The sequence below is a fragment of the Cetorhinus maximus genome, chromosome 12 (genome assembly GCF_964194155.1).
Source record: "Cetorhinus maximus chromosome 12, sCetMax3.hap1.1, whole genome shotgun sequence".
NCBI lineage: Eukaryota > Metazoa > Chordata > Chondrichthyes > Lamniformes > Cetorhinidae > Cetorhinus > Cetorhinus maximus.
This window is the reverse complement of record NC_135890.1, coordinates 98,761,901-98,783,396: the sequence shown is the minus strand read 5'-3', so window position 1 is coordinate 98,783,396 and position 21,496 is coordinate 98,761,901. Positions and strand designations below refer to the sequence as shown.

Here is a 21,496-nt window from a genome sequence, read left to right as displayed (position 1 = left end):
TCTTTCACCAGAGTTAACAAGCCATTTCTTGGAGAAAAAATTTCTAACAGTCCCAAACAAGTTTAGAGTTTCTTTGTTGCTTTGATTATAAGATATTCAGCAGGTGCAAAATGTATGTATTTTGAAAACTGTAATGTTTCTTACCCCAAGGTTCCAGCAAAAATGTTGTTTTAGACTCAGCCTCACCTTAAAACACAGCCAGGGAAAAGCATCTCATATTCAGATTGAAAAGAGGATCCCCTGTTGACAGTGACTACGTTTTCATATTGTTGCTTAATGGACTCAAGGATGTAATACGACTTTGGTACTTCACCACCATAGTTTATCTAATAAAAGACACAATGAGTTTTTAAACAGGAAGGCAGCTCTAAGATTTGGAATACATTTTGCTATTTCATAAGAGGCTTAGAAGTGAACAGGTATTGTCGCTAGGTTGAGTTCTGTCCAGACACCATTTTATCATTGAATAACTATCCTTGTCTGGTAGCAAACATGGTGAAGTACTTTACCTAAGCAATAGCTTGGATCTTACAGTCAGCAGTGAAGTGATGCGATCACCACTGACCCTGAAGAAAGTTGCCCACAAAGATCAAGCAATCTCTGCGCTGTGGATTTCATCTTCTCCAATGTTAATTAGAATCTGGCGCCAAGTCAGGGGGACCTCTAGGCATCCGGCGACAGAGATGTCATCATGCACGGTATGCAGCCAATCGCATTGAAGAATTCTCACAGGCAGCAAACCAGGGGTAAAATGCAGTGATTACCCTTCCATTTTATAAATTTCACAGGCAGCAAAATAAAGATTGGACATATACATTAGAAGCAGGAATACCATAAACTTTCAAAAAAATATAACTTCTATTATATTAAAAAGACTGGAATATCCATCTCTGCTCAACTGACCCTGGGTCTGGGTCATGTGCCTTCTTACATCGCTGTGTGGGCAGTATTGTACTCAGTCCAACATTAACCCTGTATGTGACAGACCCTTATACTACAGTTACTGATATTACAGAGAATCAAAGCAAAAAACTGCGGATGCTGGAAATCCAGAACAAAAATATAAACACCTGGAAAAACTCAGCAGGTCTGGCAGCATCTGCGGAGAGGAACACAGTTAATGTTTCGAGTCCTTATGACTCTTCAACAGAACTAAGTAAAAAAAGAAGAGAGGTGAAATATAAGCTGGTTTAAGGCGGGGGTGGGACAGGTAGAGCTGTATAGAGGGCCAGTGATAGGTGGAGATAGCCAAAAGATGTCACAGACAAAAGGACAAAGAGGTGTCTCGAAACGTTAACTGTGTTCCTCTCCGCAGATGCTGCCAGACCTGCTGAGTTTTACCAGGTATTTTTATTTTTGTTACAGAGAATCAGTTGGCTCACATAGTGAATCAATCTTATCGCAATACCAAAGGCTGGGTTCAATTCTAATTTGACTCTGAGCCACTACTTTCAAATACACCTGTGCTGACAGAAAAGTGAGGGACATTTACAAAAGGTTCTTGTTCCTTTGTAGTTTATTTTATAACTTCCTGTTTTCTGTTTCTAGACTCCCCCATTCCGCATTTCCCTGGTTTAGAGGTCAGGCTGCAGTTCCCTAAACATGTCCATTCTGAAGTGTCTATAAATATCTCACTCATTTCGGAGAAAGTTTCATATGTTTTGGTTTGATTTGGATGCATTTCTGCTGGTGTGTTTAGTGGGTTTGTGACCAATCTTACTCTCTTTCATTATAAATCTGATGCCAAGAGTTTCCTGATGTTGACAACTGTGTCCTCCAGAAGTGAAGGGACTGAGGTGGAACTGGCAAGGTTTTCCATCTTTCCTGAACTTATTGCGGAGAAGCATCGGATCTCTACTCGCCCAGTGGCACAGTTGAGATCAGGAATTTTCTAACTGGGTGACAATAGGCATAAATCCATTTCATAGTTCAATGTGTTGGAGTCCCTGTAACAGCACGTTCATGATACTCCTGTCATTATTATACTATAGCAACTAAACTTTACTAAGATTAATTGTTGCCACAGATTTTATACAGGTGTCGAATCAACAGCAACACAAAGCAATTCCTGACATTAGAAGCAACACTAAACACTCACAATATTAACAAGTTCTCACAATCTAATAAATAGCCTGTTTATACGGAATACACTTTCACTAAGAAACTACGTGAGTACATGAGAGAAAAGGGGATAGAAAGATATGCTGAAAGGCTGAGATGAAGTATTTGGAATGGGAGGAGACTCTTGCGGCGTATAAACGCCAGCACAGACCAGTTGGGCTGAATGGTTTGTTTCTATGCTATTTTCCTATGTAATGGGCCTTCACAGACACAAGCATCAAAATGTCACCAAAGAGCTAATGATATCTGTTAGCCTTTAGTGGAGAGACAGCACATTGAAATGTCACACAAGAGTTGTCTGGGATGTGCTACACTGTGACAACCAAGATCTTGGAGTGTATTTTGCTTACCAGCCTCATTCCACAAACTTGCCCCATACTGACACCGGCAGCATTTATATGTGCCATGCTAACATTGGACACTTCTTAGTGAAATACATAGAGAAGTCCCACTGCAAATCTATAATGGAAATCTTCACTAGAATTGGTCTTGGCACTGAAACGTAGTGCACTCAGACAATAAGAATAGCATAAGGGGAGCCTACTATTTAAACAAGGTAGGAGGAAACCAGATTCGACAACAACTTTGGGAATATTGGAGCTTGAAAGAAAGATGCAAAGTAATCAAATGGTTCCTCAGTGACACAGTGCCACGGATTTTATTGAAGGGAAATTTATTATTATGTTAGGTGCTAAAAGGACGTGGTGCTGGTAACAACTTTCACAATCTTTTGGCTTCCTTCAGTCCATAAAGAGCTCCAACATGAACAGTGATATTTACCTTGCTTGTGCACTTTGGGTTCCCATCCGGATCTGTGAGAGTTCCACCATAATAAGCAGGGAGCTGTTCCACATCAATATATTGCAATAGCACCTCCTTCCAATTACCTGCAAATCAACAATAAAGTAAACTAAAGCCAAGCAAAAGTATTTGTAACAGGTCTGTGCAGAGAGAATTAGGCTTGAGTCCTTTTTTTTCATTGACATAATATGAAGTCTAAGGGTGTATTCACAAAGCAGTTAGTAATCAGGGGCCAGTAGCTGGAGATCAGGTTCCAGCCAACTGATGTAGGTTCACATAGTACTTTACATTAACTGTTACCATTCTGTCCAGGAGACAGCGGTGCACATGTCCAAATCCCATTGTGGGAAAAGATCATTTTCCATAATTAAACATTTAAATGTATTAATGTAGGACATGAGGGCTCCTGCTTTCTAAGCATAAATTTAGATTATGTAGACTAAAAAATTGCCCATAGGGCTCGAATGGACTGTGAGCATCTTGTAAAGCAGACTTGACTTCATACTGAATTTACATTCCATGCACTGGAATGCCTTTTGGAGGCCCGCCGTGATGTTCTTCACCCCCACTCTGGCCACAGGAGGTCCAGTAATCTCACCACTCCAGCTTGGTTGGCAATGGCGAAGATAGTCAATGCCAGTGCTGCACAGGAGAGATTGGCCATCCAGTGCAGAAAGAGGATGAATAATCTCATCCGTGCTGCCAGGGTAAGGCAACCATCTCATCCCTCTACACTCACACATTCACAAGGCCATCACACATTCACTGGCCTCTCACTCAACGCCAGCTCAAGAGACATCACCACCCGTTCTCACACACATACCCTCACATGTCCATCTGGCCTCATCTATGGAGACTGCCTCCTCAGCCCACACCATCTTGAGGCCACTTGCACAGATCAGCATGTGCCCCCACACACACACACCCTGGAATACCCCACTTCATCAATACAGCCCTCGCCTTGCAGCCTCTTCCCTTGCCTGAGGCCTCTTTTCCCCCTTCCCCAAGCAAGCCCTAGCCCTGCAGCCATTGAAAAGCCACCCCCTGCCTTGTCTGGTAGGTTGACATTTTCCAGCATTTTCTATTTTTATTTCAGCCAATTGTAGTGTTTTCTAAGGCTGCCACTCGTGTTAGATCAGGTTTTACCAGAGCTGTCTATCTAGGCTGTGTTGTCTAGCAGAGTTTGCTGTCGTTGCTACAATATTAAAGGGGTTTGAAGTGTTTTTATTGTGCTGATGTAGCATTAATCATGTAACAGAATATAAATATGTATCATTCTTAACGTACACCAATTCACTTCAGAATAAACCTATATTTTAAACCCCAGTAAAAGATGTCAGTTAGTGAGAAAAAGACAGTAATGCATCCAAGAATCCTACATTACACACAGCTTACTTATTGCTTCTGTACCATACTAGATATTCTGGTGCTGCTTTAGCTAATCACTGCCAGATTTATGACTAGCCTGTGCTCCAGCCATTTGTAATTGTTAGAGAAAGATTATACAATAAAGCTGCTTCCTGTTGCTGAGCTTATAACGATAAGCAAAACATTTCCTTATTTTATTCAAAGTGGTTGTCCCCTGATAATATAACTAAAGCTTCATTTTGATTGTTTTCTCTGACAATTGAACTTTTAACTCAGTCTAATCATTTGCACATACTGCAGCAATCCATGCCCACATACAGCAAGGCCTGAACAGCATCCAAGCTTGGACTGATAAGTGGCAAGGACACATGTGTCACACAAGTGCCAGGCAATGGCCACCTCCAACAAGAGAGAATCTAACCATCTCCCCTTGATCTTCAATAACATTGTTGTCATCAAAGCCCACACCATCAGTCTCCTGGAGGTCACTACAGATCCAAAACTTAACTGGACCAGCCATATAAATCCTGTAGTTATCAAAGCAGGTCAGAGGCTTGAAATTCTGCAGTGAGTGAGTCACCTACTGATTCTCAAAAGCCTGTCCACCATCTACAAGACACAAGTCAACAGTGTGATGGAATACTTGCCTGGATGAGTGCAGCTCCAACAACACTCAAGAAGCTCAACGCCATCCAGGACAAAGCAGCATGCTTGATCAGCACCCCATCCACCACCTTAAACATTCCCTCTCTCCACCACTGAGGCACAGTGGCAGTAGTGTATGCCATCTACAAGATGCACTGCAGCAACTCGTCAAGCCTCCTGCGACAGCACTATCCAAACCCATGACCTCCACCACCTAGAAGGACAAGGGCAGCAGGCACTTGGGAACATGACCACCTCCAAGTTCCACTGCCACTCCTTCACTAATGTTGGGTCAAAATCCTGGAACTCCCTCCCTAATAGCACTGTGGGTGTACCTACACCACATAGACTGCAGCGGTTCAAGAAGGTGGCTCACCACCATCTTCTGTAGGACAATTAGTGATGGGCAACAAATGCTGATCTTTTCCAGCTAAGCCCAGATCCTATGAATGAACGAATGAATAGAAAAAGAGTAGGATAATGAAGCTAAAACAGGAAGACCTCTGAGCTTAAACACACACATAAACACAATAATGCAACTGCATGCAAACATTCAAGGTTATTCTCATTGTGAATATCACAACAAAAACACAAGTCTGAATCTGGCAGCAACAGTACCACCCTGTGCAGTCTGCAGGTTTATTTGTTTATTCAACAGAAAGGAAAGACCAGGTGTACAACAAGTTATAATAACTGCTCAGAAGGAACTTACCTCCTAATACTTGAATTTTCTTGCGTGTGTCTTCACTGAGAAAATGCTTTATGAGATTGTAGGCCACAGGGAAAATTTTTGGTGCTGTAATAACCACAAATAAATCAGTGATCAAAGGACTAGTGCACTGAGAAATCCATTTATCATTATCATAGACAATGATCAGAAGCAGAAGTTGAAACCAATACAACATTTTATTGCCCTCCTCTCCTGAAAGCACTGATTTTTTTTCATTCATTCACAGGTTGTGGGCATCACTGGCAAGGCCAACATTTATTGCCTATCCCTAATTGCCTATGTGAGAAGGTGGCAGTGGAGCGCCACCTTGGATGCAACTGAGTTGCTTGATAGGCTATTTCTAGAGCAGTTAAGAGTCAGCCACATTGCTGTGGGTCTGGAGTCACATTTAGGCCAGACTGGATAAGGATGCCAGATTTTCTTCTCGAAAGGGCATTAGTGAACCAGCTGAGTTTTTTTGCAACAATCGAATGGTTTCATAGCCACTATGCTACTGTTCTCTATTTTCTTGTTGCTATTGTCCCATTAATGACAACTGTCCTCCTGCACTCTTCCAAAGTGGCCCTTCTCCATGTGAGCATAGACACTAGCCCCAATCTTAAGCCAGGCTGTCCAGGAGTTAAAGTTGGTTTTGGCAACATCCTGCACCATCCCAGAACTGTTTGAGGTGCATGCCATTTCAACAAGCACTTCCCTGACCTTGACACTCTCTAATACGCATTGTGGCCTATTTACAGATGCACAGTCCCAGACTCCGCCATGCAAGCTCTCATGAATTGTCAGAGAAATGATTTCTCAGCCAAACCTAACTTCACTCATGATCTTGTGAGAGACCGGTGAAATTTTGGGATTTTTCTACTGCTGACAGTTGCTTGGACTCCTGGGCAGAACTTTTGTTCCTGGGTAGGGACCGTGGTGCCAGGCGCATTTGCGGGTCCCAACCCCACGTTGAGTTGGTGTCAGACGCCTGACGCGATCTTTGAAGAGATGGCCCACTTGCCGTCAAATTCAGTATACTGGGCAGGCTCCTGAGGCTAGAGTGCCAATAGGAGGCCCGACCGCAATGACACATCAGTAGCCCCATCCTATGAAGTGTGAACTGCTGATGCAAGTAAGAGAGAGGGTGTCTCAGGATGGAGGCGTCATCTGAAGAGATTTTTAAAAAATTTTCAATTGAAAAAGGCCGCAGCTGTGAGGCTGTCATTGTGAAGGGGTAATCCCTCCACTGGATAGCCAGTGGCCACAGCCATTGCCCAATGGCAATGGTGGGTGTTAAGGAAGGGGGGATTCCCTAACTGGCACTCCAGTCTGTCACCAGAAGACCACCTCCATCCCCTGGCTGTGTTTCGGCCTCAGCGGAGGGTCTCACAAACTGACCGGGAAATTCCACACGGCCCCACTTTTGACGCGAATCCAATATGATGCCCTCTGGTCTGATGATTGGCGACTTGGTTACAGGTTTCAGGTCTGCAAGGCCCTGAAGCTACCAACTGCTTTTTTTTTTAAAAAAAGGGTAAGTACCCCACCGGGGAAAAAGTTGGAGCGGGGGGTGGGGTTGGGGTCACAGTGCTCGTGTCACCTTTCTCTCTTGGCTTAGGCACTATGGAAGCCCTGAGGATCTGAGTTAAGCTTTTGGCCCAATTTTCAAATTCCTGCATTTGCCGCCCAGTTCTCAAACACCGAGCTTCTTCATTTTTCACTTCTTCACAACTGACGGCCTCTCGTGTAGTCACTACAGTCTTGCCCTCTCCCTTCAATTCTCTGTACCTTTTCTGCTTTAAAATGCTCTCTAAAGCACTTTTCTTCTGTTGTGCCTTCATTTTCCACATTACTCTTTATTTTTAAACTTTCCCCTCCTGCTTAACACCCGCTGTTTTGCGCTCTTCAATGTAAAGCACTTTGAGGTGTGTCCCTGCATAAGGTCTGTTGGTAATTGTGTGGGACAGGCTGAATGGATCAGGGGGTCTTTACCTTTCAGTTATTATTCATATGTTTGCATTAATTTAACTGCTGCTCTAATATTTTGAATGTCAAATTTGGAAGTGATAATAGTTATTCCGCTGTAGATAAATGTATTTTAATATATTACTGCATTAAGCTGGGACATGTAGGTTGGGTTTCATCTTATAAGGGGGCAGCTGTTTCAGTCAATACAGACTGTAGTGGAAGGGCTGATTCTTCATTATGAACACATTTATGGGTAATAGGTAGGGGTTTTTGAAGTTTTTTATAAAGCATTTTCAGATGCAGCAGTATAGTTTTTGTAAAGAGCTCTGACCAGTGAGGGCTTAAATAGGCCACTACTGGGGTTTAAAAAGCAACTGTTAATCTTACCTTAACTTAATAATCTTAACTGTTATATTGATTACCTCATGACTTTTATACCAAATCTCTCTCCTAAGGGTTGGTCTCGTGATTTATGGGACAGTGGGGTTGGCATTACTGCAGTCTGATGACATCGTTCTGGCGTGCGCCCGATTTTAACAGCGGGGATTGTGGCCAGAAGAGGCCCAGGTAAGTCTTTGCAGGAGCAGGAGTGCTCTAATGAACAGTTCAATCCTGCAACCTCTGTTGTTACCCGACACTGTTGGGTGCCACATCACCTTTATAATGTGTAGGCCCAAGTGAAAACACTTAATTAAGTTGCAATAATTCATCTAAGATTTAAAGTTAGGTAGCCTGTCATGGCATAACGTACATTTACATGATGCCTTTACATCCTCAGGGCATCCCAAAAAGCCATGAGCCAATAAGATACTTTGAAGTGTGATGATCACTGTTATTTTGTAGCCAATTTGCACAGAGCGAGGCTCCATGAAATTTAAACCTGTTTTGGTTGCGATACGAATATCAGCCAAGGCCTTATGAGAACACCTGCCCCTGGGGGCCTTTTAGATTCACCTAAGCAGATGGAAGTGACTGGTTAAACCTCCAACAATGGAGGTTTCCCTCAGTACTGTACTAAAATGTAAGCCTAGGTTATGTGTTTACGTTCCTGGAGTCATGGAAAGTTTTACTACATTAAAGATGCCACATAAATGCAAGTTGTTGCTTTTGGAAGCCAGAGTGCTACCACTAAGCCAAGCTCACACTTAACAGAGAGCCAAATGTTTTTGATGGAACACCCCAAATTCCACTATTAGCCTTATCTATATAATCAACTCAGAATATTTTCAACGTCCCACAGCCAATCACGTCCCACAGCCAATCACGTCCCACAGCCAATCACGTCCCACAGCCAATCACGTCCCACAGCCAATCACTTTCCCTACGTTTACAAATGGGTTTTAACCAAAGTTGCCTACCTTTGATAACAAACAATGTCTTTAAACCCTCAGGGTAGTTATCCTCAAACATGGTAAGTACCTGGTTAAGTAATGACATTTAAGATGTGGATAAGTTTCAGTCAATGTTTGAAAAGTTAAAAGTCCAACCCATTCATTATTGCTTCAGATTCTACACGAGACCTAGAGCTGCCCTGTAATTATCTACAGATTAGTATTATGCCAGCAGTAATTACACAGCTGGCCTCTTGTGTGTATTTCAATATGCAACAGAGAGGTGAAACCACAAGTAGCTAGCGTAGATCTCCAAACTGATAGCCATTGTTGACACATAAACTTACTTAAAGCAGAATCAATTCAAACCGTGCATATTGAAAATAACATCAGTTAATAACATGGTTGTAATTTTGCCTCCAGCTTCAGATAATGGTATAGACCAATAGCATTTATTATTTCACAAGTTCACTCAATTAGATTACCACTTATAATCACTCCTACATATCTCTATATAAGAAATCATTGGTAACCTCTATTGGATTACTGCTTGTAATCACATCACTCTTCCAGATCCATTGGGCAGGATTTTTCCATGGGCTTTGGGACCCCAATGTAAGGACCAAATGGGGTCCCGAGCCCGTACTTGCCAAAAGCCAGACTGGTTCAGCAATATTCCCAGAGGTGGCCCCCTAATTGGCCGTCTCTGTGCTTGCTGTCCGGGTTCCCATTGCTACCGGCCCAATCAGAGAGCCGGCAGCTCTGGAGCCTCAGCCACCCCATCGGGAAAGATGGGTGCTGCTGAGGCAGGTTGGAGACTGTGAAGGTGCCTCAATATGAGGCACCCTCAGAGCTGTAAAGATAATTATTTAAGAGGCGAGCCCCTTGGAGCAGAGGGGAAGCTCCTCTGCTTGGAATGTTGGGGTCACTGGAGCGTCCTTTAATGCCTGCAGTTCCCTCGTTTAGGATGCAGAGCCTCTGGCTCTGATGGCCCCTCCAACCCTGACTGCTGCTGGGAGACAGCCTCCACTTGGCTGGTCGCCTCCACACAGGGCACGGGGCTGCTCCAGCACTAGCAAAATGCTGCAAGCCCTCCCAATCACCCCCAATTGGGGCCCTGAGTAGGTAAATTTGCTGCCTGCCTCCATGGTGTGGTTAGCCGAACTGTGCCCCTGTCTACTCTTGGGACACTTATCCAGCAGGAAGAATGGGTGGGAAGCCGTCCTCTCCCCCTATTTTCCTGGGCCTCATGCCTGCAAGCTTGCCACCATGGACCCGAGAAAATTCTGCCCATTATGCTTTATATAATGAACTACCTGAAACCTTCCATGAGATTATTGCCCTTTAATCACTCTCCAATATGTATTATACTCTATAAAAAGATTCAGTAAATCCTAAATTGTGGCTGCCTTACCTCTCCATACAGTTCAACAGCAGGTTTCCATAAATGCTTCAATCCTAGATTCTCACAATCATAGATCATTGTGATCGCCTCAATTTGTTTATTGTGCTGCAAAAAGAAAAACACTAAATCAACGTTTAGCTAGGATATGGTCAACCAAGTCATTTTATATTTTATTATTCCAAAAGAGAGATGAATAAACATTAATTAACTTGTTTAAGTGCTTAAGACCAATGCATAATTTGAGTTCATAACTTGCTTTTGACATTTTGTGGTTCAGCATCCGCTCTTAGCTCAAGAAACTATTTTTGATGCCATTATACCATTGCCATATCCCATGTATCAAGATCACAATCTAGTGTGCAAAAGGCTAACTCTAAAGGGCAGAATCTTCGGCTCGGCAAGTGGGGGCAGGGCCCGCTCGCCAAGGCGTAAAATGACGCGCGGTGATGTCGGGCGTGCGTCCCAATGTCACCGCACGTCATTTAGATTTTCAGTCCAGCACACATGCAGCCGACTTGGCTGCGCGCCCGCCGAACTGTCAAAGGCCTATTAAGGCCATTTAAAAAGCCAATAAAACAATTACCTGAGCTGCCCGTCCAACCTCTTCACGGGCAGGCGAAGAGCCCAGGCGGCCTTCACATTTTTCATGGAACCTCATCCATGGGCGGGGATGAGGTTTCATGAATGATTTTAAATTTTCACAAAAATTTTTATTAAAATTAATGCACATGTGCCAGCTCATGTGACAGTTTCACATGAGGGGACATGTCATAAAAAAATTTCACCACTTTATTAGACTGTTTAACCTTAAAACTTATCTCCCCTCAGGGAGATTTCTGCGCTCTTTCGCACACGTGTGTGCAAGAGTGCACTCCTGACTCAGGCAGCCCCTCTCCCACCACCTGCACAGGGAGCACACAGCGCTTTCAGGCATGCGTCACGCTGGGCGGGCCTTAATTGGCCCGCCTACGTAAAATGGCGGCGCGGACCCAATCGGGAGCGCCGACTGGGTCTGTGCCCGCCCGCGCCTGCCCGACAGGCAGAAAATTCTGCCTATGGAATCTGTACAGCAGATCAAAAAGAAGATGCAGGCCCACATATGGGCGAAAAGGACAGAAAGGAAGGTGCCTTGACAAATTAGTTTGTTTCCTGCTCCTATTTTGCAAGTTCTTTTTCTTTTTCACAGTGTCATCCTGTACCACATTTTAATGTACATTGACAATCTGTGTAGCTGTAATGCTGGCAGTGTTCTGTACATTGTGTAACCCAATTTTGCTGAAATTAGCCAAAAGCTGAAATAATCATTAAACAGGAAGCTGGAAAACACTGGGGCTTCCCAGAGATTTGCTGTTGGTATTTAGTGCTTGCTGCTGGCCTGCCTGAGTGAGAAGTGCCTGATGAGGAAAAGAACCAAGACACAGGAGCAGGAGTAAACCACACATCCCCTCGAGCTGCTCCGCCATTCAATAAGATCAAAGTTGATCTTTAACTTCAACTCCACTTTTCCATCCTATCTCCATATCCTTTGATTCCCTTAGCACCCCAAAAGTATCAATCTTAGTCTTGAATAAACTCAACGATTGAGCATCCACAGCCCTCGGGAGATAGAATTCCAAAGATTCACAGTTGTCCGAGTGAAGAAATTTCCCCTCATCTCAGTCCCAAGTGTCCAACCTGTAGTTCTAGACTCTCCAATGAAGGAAAACAGTCGCTCAGTATTTACCCTGTCAAGCTCTCTAAGAATGTACACATTTCATTGAGATCACCACCTATTCTTCTAAACTCCAGAAAATATAGACCCGTTCAATGGGTACCTGAATAAAAATTTCCAGGGCTACTGGGAGAGGGGAGGAGTGTGGAATTAACTGAGTCACTCTTGCAGAGAGCTGGCACAGATAGGACTGGCTGAATGGCCTCCTTCTGTGCTGTAATCATTCTATGATTCTATTCTATATGTTTCATATATTTTCGTGACAGGACATAAACATCGTTCCACTCTGCTAGTCCAGAACAAGTGCTGTTAAACTTACTGCTCCAGAGATCAATGGCCTTACGTGCTAAACATACACAAATAGTTTTGTTTCCTGACTTACAATTAAATTAACATTAAAACTGATGACACATTCCTTTGCAGCATTGAATTTCAAACTGTAATCTATAATTAAAATGCACTGAACTAAAGATAACACAATGGCACATGCAAAGGTTTGTGCCTCAGTTCCTATACATCAAATTCTAATCTATGTTACGTGACCAATGAGAGAGGCTGAGTAGGGGTTGGATGGTTCCCAACAATGGACACAAAGAAATCATTGGAAGGGTAAACCCAACCTGCTCTTACCGCCTCCTACTGGCATGAAATAACTTGCCATTGTATAGAGCCAACAAACAGGTTGCACACCTGTCTCTCAGGCAGAGACCACAAGCACCATCTGACTAAGGGCAGGAAATAAAATCACTATTGACATTGAAAGTAACAATGTAATCGTGACCAGAGGTGTCTGCTTTTGGGAGCACGACGCCAGATCTTTGTGATGCAACTAAGCAGGCGGCATTTATTTAAGTATGTATTTGTCCTTAACTCTACCAGGAGCGTGAAGCAGAAACCTGTAGGTCAGCACTAAAGATGTACAGCTGCTGGCGAGGCAAGCAGCTCAAACTGTTTCTCAGTGACCAGCGTGGTGTCTCTGGAGGGTGCTGCAGGTGCTGGCAGTGCACGGCATTTAATCAAATGAGTATGAAACCCAATTTCAGGTGAGCCTGGTGCCTCCAGCATGCATGTGCACAGTGCACTCTCACCCAAAAATGGAATTTCCACCCTGAACCCACCCTTCTAGTACTTGAGAGTTGTTAGCACTTGGGAAAACCCAATAGTTTGAGTCTCCCTTGTGGGGACAGAGACAGATCATTTTACAAAAATAAATTTGCATTCCTTCTGTAGTTATGCTTGATTCATATCTGCCTGAGCACTATTACCACAGGACTTCCCCACTTGAGTCTACCCTTTATAGTATGAAATATATAGATTTAACACTGAAACAAATACCAGGTGGTGGTGAAAGCACCACTATCATTCATAGACCATGCCTCATAGGATCATATGAACAGAAACAGGCTATTCAGCCCCTCGAGTCTGTTCTACCATTCAATTTGATCATGGATGGTCTGTATTTTAACTCCAATTTCCCGCCTTGGTTCCATAAGCCTCAATATTCTTGTCTATAAAAATCTGTTGATCTCAGTGTTAAAATTTTCAATTGACCCCAGCCTCAGCTGTTTTTTGGGTGTTCAAAACTTAACTGGACCAACCATATCAATACTAAGGCTAGAAGAGCAGGTCAGAGGCTGGGAATTCTTTGCAGTGGCAGCAGTGTGTACCATCTACTAGATGCACTGCAGCAACTTGTCAAAGTTCCTTTGACAACACCAAACCCATGACTTATACCACCTCGCAGAACAAGGACAGCAGTTGCAAGGGAACATCACCATCTGCAAGTTCTTCTCACAGCCACACACCATCCTGACCTGGAAATATATCGCCATTACTTCAGTGTCGCTGGGTCAAAATCCAGAATTCCCTTCCTAACAGCACTGTGGGTGCACCTACACCACATGGACTGCAACGATTCAAGAAGGCGGCTCACCGCCACCTTCTCAAGGGCAGTTAGGGACGGGCAATAAATGCTGTCCTTGCCAGTGCCACTCACAGCCCGCAATGAGTTAGGCCAAAATTTTTAGCTCGTTGGGCAGGCGCGCACCTGACCCAAACAAGCGTAAAATGATGCACGGTGATGTCGGGCGAGCGTCCCGACGTCATCATGCACTCGCGCGATATTTCGGTCGGTGGGCGCATGCGGGAGTCAGTAGCGCACCCGCCGGCAATTAAAAGGTCTGTTAAGGCCATTAACAACGTAATTGAATTTAATTTTTCACTGCCTGTCCAACCTTCCAGTTGGCGAGCAGGGGAATAGGCCAAGTGGCCTTTGCAATTTTGTGAAACCTCATCCATGGGCGGGATGAGGTTTTGATCAGTCATTAAAAAAAAAATTTCATACTAATTTCTAACATGTCCCTGCTCAGAGGACATGAGTCACATGAGGGGACATGCTTTTTAACACCTTAAAATTATTATTTTTTTATATACCTTCATCTCCCTGAGGCAGCTTTCATGCTTAATTGGCCCACCAGCATGAAATCGCGGTCCTGCCCCGATCGCGGGCGGCTTCTCGACCGCTCCCGCCGAGCCTGCCCGACAAGGGCAAAATTCTGCCCTTCAAGAAAAAAGTTTCAGAATTCCACTACCCTTTGTTTCAGTGCAAAGGTTACACCCCCTTGTTCCTGACTCCCGATACAGCGAGAAAGACTTCTATCTACTTTATCAGATCTTTTCATCACAAGCACCTCAATTAATCAGCCTGTTGTCTTTTATACTCAAGGGAATACAAGTCAAGTCTATGCAACCTGTCTTCACAAGTTAACCTTTCTCGTCCCGGGATTCCTTTGGAATTTTAACTTCAAAACAGGCTATCAATACGAAGATAGCTCCAAATGAAAGTCAATCAAACGAAAATTGTCCTTGATCCTTAAAACCCAAAATGTTACTTTTCAGTGCAGTAGTATAAAGGGAGAGTCAAATAAGAATGAGGCACCTGGAATTTTATTACTGGTAACAGTGCAACTCATCTTCAAAATGCAGGGCCAGGATTTTATGGCCCCTTCTGTAGAGTCTCTCTTGTCGGCGGATGGGGCCGGCCGTTTAAATTTCCATTTAATTCGGCAGGACCGTAATATCCTGCCAGGTGGGAGGGGCCATAAAATCCTAGCCCAAGAGTTCAACAAGGAAAAACTTTGTATTCTGAGTTCCAAAAAGCCAAGAGATTCAGGGCTCAGCGGCTGCTCATCCAGCATGTCTCCCATTTTAAATTTCCTCATAGCCCCTTACCTTTTTAGACTGTCTGGCACACTCCTCCCTCAGCAACTCACAGTCTCGGATTTTCGTCTTTAAAAAATCCTGCTTAGATGCCGAATGCATCAAGCCTCTTGGATCCAAAGGGCCAATCACGTCGTACCAAATGGGGCTGCCTTCTTTGTCATAGCCGCACATTCCTCCGGCGAAATAACGAGAAATGACCTGGCAGAGGACAAAGAGCTCAATTCCCAGAGTCAACGTTCCCGAGAAACGCTTCGTCTAATCTCCCTCCACGTTTCCAATTTTCTTTGCCTCTCCCAAGAACTCCCACAGCACAGAGGAGAGAAGAGCGCATCCAAAAGTGGGTCTCAGTACCCCTAGGCAGAATGTGCACAGGAGCTACCTTGATTAGTATCTTCTCTAGTTCCCTCTTTCTTTTTAAAAAAAGGAATACATTTTCCTGTATTTGGGCTGCTGCCAGATTTTCAAAATGGAGCAGCTGATCTAAACAATTAATGGATGTTGTTCAAATCTGCCAAAGAACTGCAGAAAAACTAAATAAACTGTGATAGCAATAACATCACAACGATATGCACAAATTAGGAGGCACATCTGGCCCATCCAGCCAATGCTTCCATTGTTACCTAAGATCCAGCTCTCCATAAAATTGCCTCCAGAGTTTTAAACTTCCATTATTCCTGAAGAGCCTGAGTTACTCCTTGTATGAAGAAATGTTGCTTGACATCAGTTCTGAACTTGCCTTTCACCAGTTGCTTTCTACGTCTCCTTGTCCTCAGGTCACAGCTAAGCTTGGAATATTGCTCATTGCTACCTGTTTAATTTTCATAGTATTGTTTGGTTCATAGTGTTGTCTCATAGCATTCTGAAATGGATATCCTGAATTGAATATTGCCGCCAGTCGATTTATTTAATCTCTTCTCTCATTGCTTTGGCGTGGGTAATTTTAAAGTTGTGTACCTAAAAATTGGTTTCCAATACTGGTTAATCCCAGTTTATGTCAAATTGAACCATTTTATGGATGTTGTTACCACGGGTGTCACGGTTCTATTTCCATTATGCTATCTCGGTCACTTAGCTTAGATTCTGGAGTGCTTTTGTTTACTCATTGTAGGTTAGGTTAAAGCCCCCATCAGTATGGACCTTTCAGTTTGCAAATACCTCCCTTACCTCTTCATTAGTATTCTATCCTGTTTATTTTCACTTAGTGTTCAATAAGAAACCCCAAGAATTATCGTTGCTCCCTTCACACTACATACGTCTGGCCAGATTATCCCATTGGGAAGCTTATCCTGTACCAAATAGATTTACTTCCTTTACCTTCCAGGTAACCCTGATATATAGAGCTACTCCATTTCGTTCACTGCCTAGTCTGTCCTGAATGAATATTTTGATTTTTTTCTGTGTTGCACAATAGTTTAGCAGTGGTTAAAATTGTTGCTGAGATCCCTAGGGCATCACAATTGTCATAATAGGCTTGAGTCAGCTCGTTGTTGTTGAATCATCTTATTGCAAGTGGTTCTAGTCAACACATTTGCACATCTATATGTTTAGTCTGTCCTTCCCAACATTCCTTTTCTGTTTGGTCTTTGTATTGTTAAATTTTCTTTCTTTTTGGTCTGTTCTCTTTATCAATCCTCACTGCTGGACTTGGGAGTACGGGACACAATTTTGAAATTTGCAGATGACTTGAAATTTGTAAATGTAGTAAACACTGAGGAAGATAGTAATAGATTTCAAGATGACACAGGTTAACAAAGCAGCTAATAAAGCCTTTGGGATTCTAGACTTTATAAATAATGGCATAGGGTACAAAAGCCAAGCAGTTCTGCTAAACCTATAGAAAACACGAATTCGGCCCTAAATGGAATATTGTGTCCGATTCTGGGCACCATGCTTTAGGAAGGACATAAAGGTTTGGGAGGTGGTACAGGAGAGATTTAACAGAATGGTTCCAGGAATGAAGGAATACAATTACCTGGATAGACTGGAAAAGCTGGGGTTCTCCTCAGAGCAGAAAAGCTAAGAGGAGATTTGATGGAGGTGTTCAAAATCATGGAGGGTTTAGATAAAAATTCAATAAAGAGAAACTGTTTCCAATGGCTGAGTGCTTGATTGAAAAAAGGACAACAAGTTGAGGTGATTGGCAAAGAACCAGGGGTGACATGAAGGAAAATGGTTTGTGCAATGAGTAGTTCAGATTTGGAATGCACTGACTGGTGGGATGATAGGCACAGATTCAATAGTAGCCTTGAAAAGAAAATTGGATAAATACTTGATGGTGAAAATAGCACATGGGGTGAAGGGAAAGAATGGGGAGTAGGACTAACTGGATTGTTCTTCAAAGGGGCAGGTGCAGACTCGATGGGCTGAATGACCTCCTTCTGTGTGACTATTCTATGATTCTTTAATTGTTTAATTATCATCAGGTTTCTCCACATATATAAATCTTAGTCTAGCTGATTTAGTTCAGTTAGGAAGGCAAAACAGCTTATAATGCCACTCCATTATTATATTTTCCCCCTCTTTTCTAAATGATCTGATGCTTTTGTCCCCTTCTATAGAACTTGCTTACTTCAAAGTTAACCCCCACCCCACCCCACCCCACCCCCGCATTCCTAGAACAGTCTTCTCCCTTCCAGAGAAACTAGCACATTAAGAAGCTCGGTGGGGGGTGGTGGGGTTGGGGGTGGGGTTCCCATTCCTCTGCAACAGTGTCCCAACTGTGAGGACAGTATTCTGGGAGAAGGCGAGGGGAAGTGAGTTTAAGTATTCTCAAGATACAAACCTATCTTGTCAATAACATGTTTATGTTTATAATGTTGAGTGCAAAGTTCAGGGTTCATCCATCTGTTAAATCGGATTTGAGACAGATCACAAAGTTTTATTTTCAAAGATGGGCACAGGTACAGTCTTACCTCAGGGGGTTCCCAGTCACTCCTGAGCGTGTCAGCTCTCATCTGTCTCCTGAACTCTACATGCTAAAAATAAACCGGGAGAAAAGTTACCTCCCCATCTACACAGCATCATTGTCAACTCTTTGAACATACTTATTTATTGGCATCATGGGCTGGATTTAATGGGCGGAATTTCCCCGGAATTGCACTTGGTGCAGTAGCGGGCGAGTAAAATGGGGTCCTACCCGCCAACAAAAATGGCAGATTTTCACACTGTACCATGCCGAGCCTGCCTCATTGTTTAATCACTCCCGTGAAACACGCTGTTTCCATGGCAAGCGAGCTCTCATTCGCCCGACTGCCATCACCCCGCTTGTTGCATCATGTCAGCCGCCATCTTTAAAAGGCAGCCGCCAGCAAAGCGCTCATCGCCACCAGCTCACCACCGCTGTCCAGGAGACATGACCAGCAAAGGCAAAAAGACTGCAGCCCCCCCACCCCCGCCGCTTCAACGACGGGTCCCTCAAGCGACTGCTGGATGCCGTGGAGGCCCGGTGGGATGTGCTGTACCTCCGCTTTGGCCACAGGATGGGCACAACGTCACCAACCCAGCTTGGGAGGCGGTGGCAGCAGTGGTCAGCGCAAATGCCCTGCGGAGAAGGACAGCCACCCAGTGCCGCAAAAGGACGGATGATCTCCTCCGTTCCACCAGGGTAAGTCACTCTTTTCATCACTCACAACTCACACACTCACAAACCCATCACACATCCACAGGGCCCTCACTCACTGCCAGTGCAAAGGACATCACCATTCACTCTCTCACACACACCGTCATTGTCTTCATCCAGTCCATGGGACCACTCACCATCCACACAGGCCAGGCATACTTATCATCTGGCCCAGCAGGCATCCTGATACACTCTCCCCATCTCTATCCATGCAGGATAAACTGGCTCACAACAGGAGGGAAAGGTCACAGACAGGTGGAGGGATGCTGGAGATCAAAGTTCTGACAGAATTCGAAAACAGAGCCATCCAGCTGGCCGGTGATGACCAGGACCGGTCCTGTGCTGACAGTGAGGTCGGCGCTGCTCTACTGAGTGAGGATCCAGCAGTGCAACATCCATCAGATGACCATGCTGTGAGTGATGTATCCTCTTTCACAGGCCACTGCCATGCACTAATTATCTCCCTTTGCTTTCACAGGCACATCTGGCAAACAGTTGACAGAGTCCATGACCCAGGGCCTCCAATCAAGCCCCAAAGGAACCTCTGTAGAGGAATCTGAAGGCACCCTCCCTGAAGTCCCGTCACAGTGCTCACCCACACCCTCCACCAGCGCAAAGACACACACCTCAGTGGGACCTAGCTTTAGAGTAGCCTCGGGATCACAATCTGGTGAGCACATTGCACTGTCTGATCCACAGCAGGTGGAGACAGGGACTTCCCAGGTCCCCGGCGCTCAGAGGGTTGCTGGAGGCCAGAACATTGCTGAGTCCGAGTCAGATGATGAGCCTCTGAACTCGGTCATGTCACAGTTGCTGGAGCTACAAAGGCAAGCTCGGGAACATCAGGAAGGGATGTCCACTGCACTCCTCAGATTGCAAGGCACAATGCAGAAGTCCGTCCGTCTTCAGACTGAGGTGATAGCGCCGACATTACAATGCACCGAGGTCAACACTGGCAGGATGGCGACTGCCATGGAGACCTTGGTCCAGGACGTCACTCCTGCACTGCTGCGTGGGCTTAACTCCATCGCTGATGCCATAGTTGGCCTCCAACAGTGTTTACACGAGAGGGGTGCTGGGCAGCTTGATCTCACTCCAGCTACCCCTTCCGCTCAGGGAGTCAGCCAGGGGCCCTCGGGCACCCATAGGGAGGAGGATCAGCAGGTGCACACTCTGGGGCCATCCACCCAGGTAATTCTGGGAGTGACCTGCCCATCCGAATCCTCTCTTCCTGTGAGCTCCGCAGCTCCAGCTTCACAGGCCAAGGAAGGTGCCACTGCCACCCAGCAGGACCCCAAAAGCAGGCCGGGGCCCTCCAAGTCTTGGCCCTCCAGAAGACATCCGCCAAAGTCATCCCAGACAGGGCATCACAGTCAGCAATCTCCGCTGTGGATGTCCAGGGAGCACCAAGACGTAGCGGCAGGGTTAGGAAAGTTAGGTAAAAGTAGTTGCACAGCCTGGGCATGGGTGTTGATCACTTGTACATGCTGTTCACTATTGTCAATAAACTCCTAAGATTGACTTCCTGTCTGTGGCTCCTTTTTCTGATGAGCAGTGTTCTTGTCACTCAGATGTGAAACCTTTCTGCACAAGATAAAGGCAGGTATCCCAGTCCAGGGCCTCTTCCTTGTGCTCTGTGCAGCCTTCAGACCATAGTGATGGTCCAACCTCACGCTCCCTGGAAATATTACTGATGCCTGCACCTCGGTGATGCTGGTCATTGCTGCCAGAATGTAGTGGGCAGGCGTCAGAGGGTTCTCTCATTCTCTCTGTGGGATCTCAGCACCTTTAAGGTGGGGCTGGCCCCCATCACACCAGCATCTGCGACCAGTGATGCTGTGCACCAGCTCTTGAAGGGCTGAGGTGCTGAAGGCGGACACAGCATTAAATGCATTTAAAGTTTCATGGCTGCATCTCTGAGATGGCCCTGATCGTGGAGCGCAAGTGAACTGCCCTCAGCCAGACAGGAGTCAGACATTCACAGAGGCTATGTGAAGATCTATGGAGTGGCCTCACTTCATGTTGTCATCATCCTCCTGCAATCGAGCGACTATTAGAGCCTCCACTGCATCTCCATGACAGGAGCATTCTCTCAGAGGGTATTGGTGCTGTGATAAGCCAGACTGGAGTCAAACGTTCACAACTGCGATGTGAGGATCTACGGGGTCACCTCACTGCATGTTGTCATCATTGTCCACAAATCTGGCAGCTATGAGGGCCTCCCGAGTGCATCTGCCTCATCTAGCCAGTGCAAGAGCCTTATCCACATCATTCTCACCACTGAAGACCCCCTAACCCTCATCCCCATCGGCGTCCTCCTCATCGGGGGAGACATGCAGCTCCTCCATCTCCTCCTCAGCCAGGTCCTCTCCCCGCTACAACGCCAGGTTGTAAAGGGCGCAGTAGATGACGACGATGTGTGACACCCTCTGTGGACTGTATTGCAGGGCACCACCAGACCGGTCCAGGCACCGGAACCGCATCTTCACCATCCCGATGGTCTGCTCCACCAAGTTGTGAGCTGCTGCATGAGCCTCATTATACCATCGCTCTGCTGCAGTCTGAGGCCACCGCACGGGTGTCATCAGCCACGTCC

General features: G+C 45.1%; 1 protein-coding gene across 1 annotated transcript in view; it reads right to left on the bottom strand.

Annotated features, from left to right (window-relative positions):
• Positions 1-21,496, bottom strand: part of LOC144687754 (SEC14-like protein 2) — a 74,610-nt gene that overhangs the window by 21,981 nt on the left and 31,133 nt on the right. Inside the window, exons 4-10 of the mRNA XM_078554234.1 lie at positions 18,194-18,256; positions 15,291-15,479; positions 10,358-10,453; positions 8,971-9,031; positions 5,648-5,731; positions 2,902-3,008; positions 187-326 (exon numbers count right to left, since the gene is read on the bottom strand). Coding sequence (XP_078410360.1) covers positions 187-326; positions 2,902-3,008; positions 5,648-5,731; positions 8,971-9,031; positions 10,358-10,453; positions 15,291-15,479; positions 18,194-18,256 — 740 coding nt within the window. The remainder of the gene's footprint in view (positions 1-186; positions 327-2,901; positions 3,009-5,647; positions 5,732-8,970; positions 9,032-10,357; positions 10,454-15,290; positions 15,480-18,193; positions 18,257-21,496) is intronic.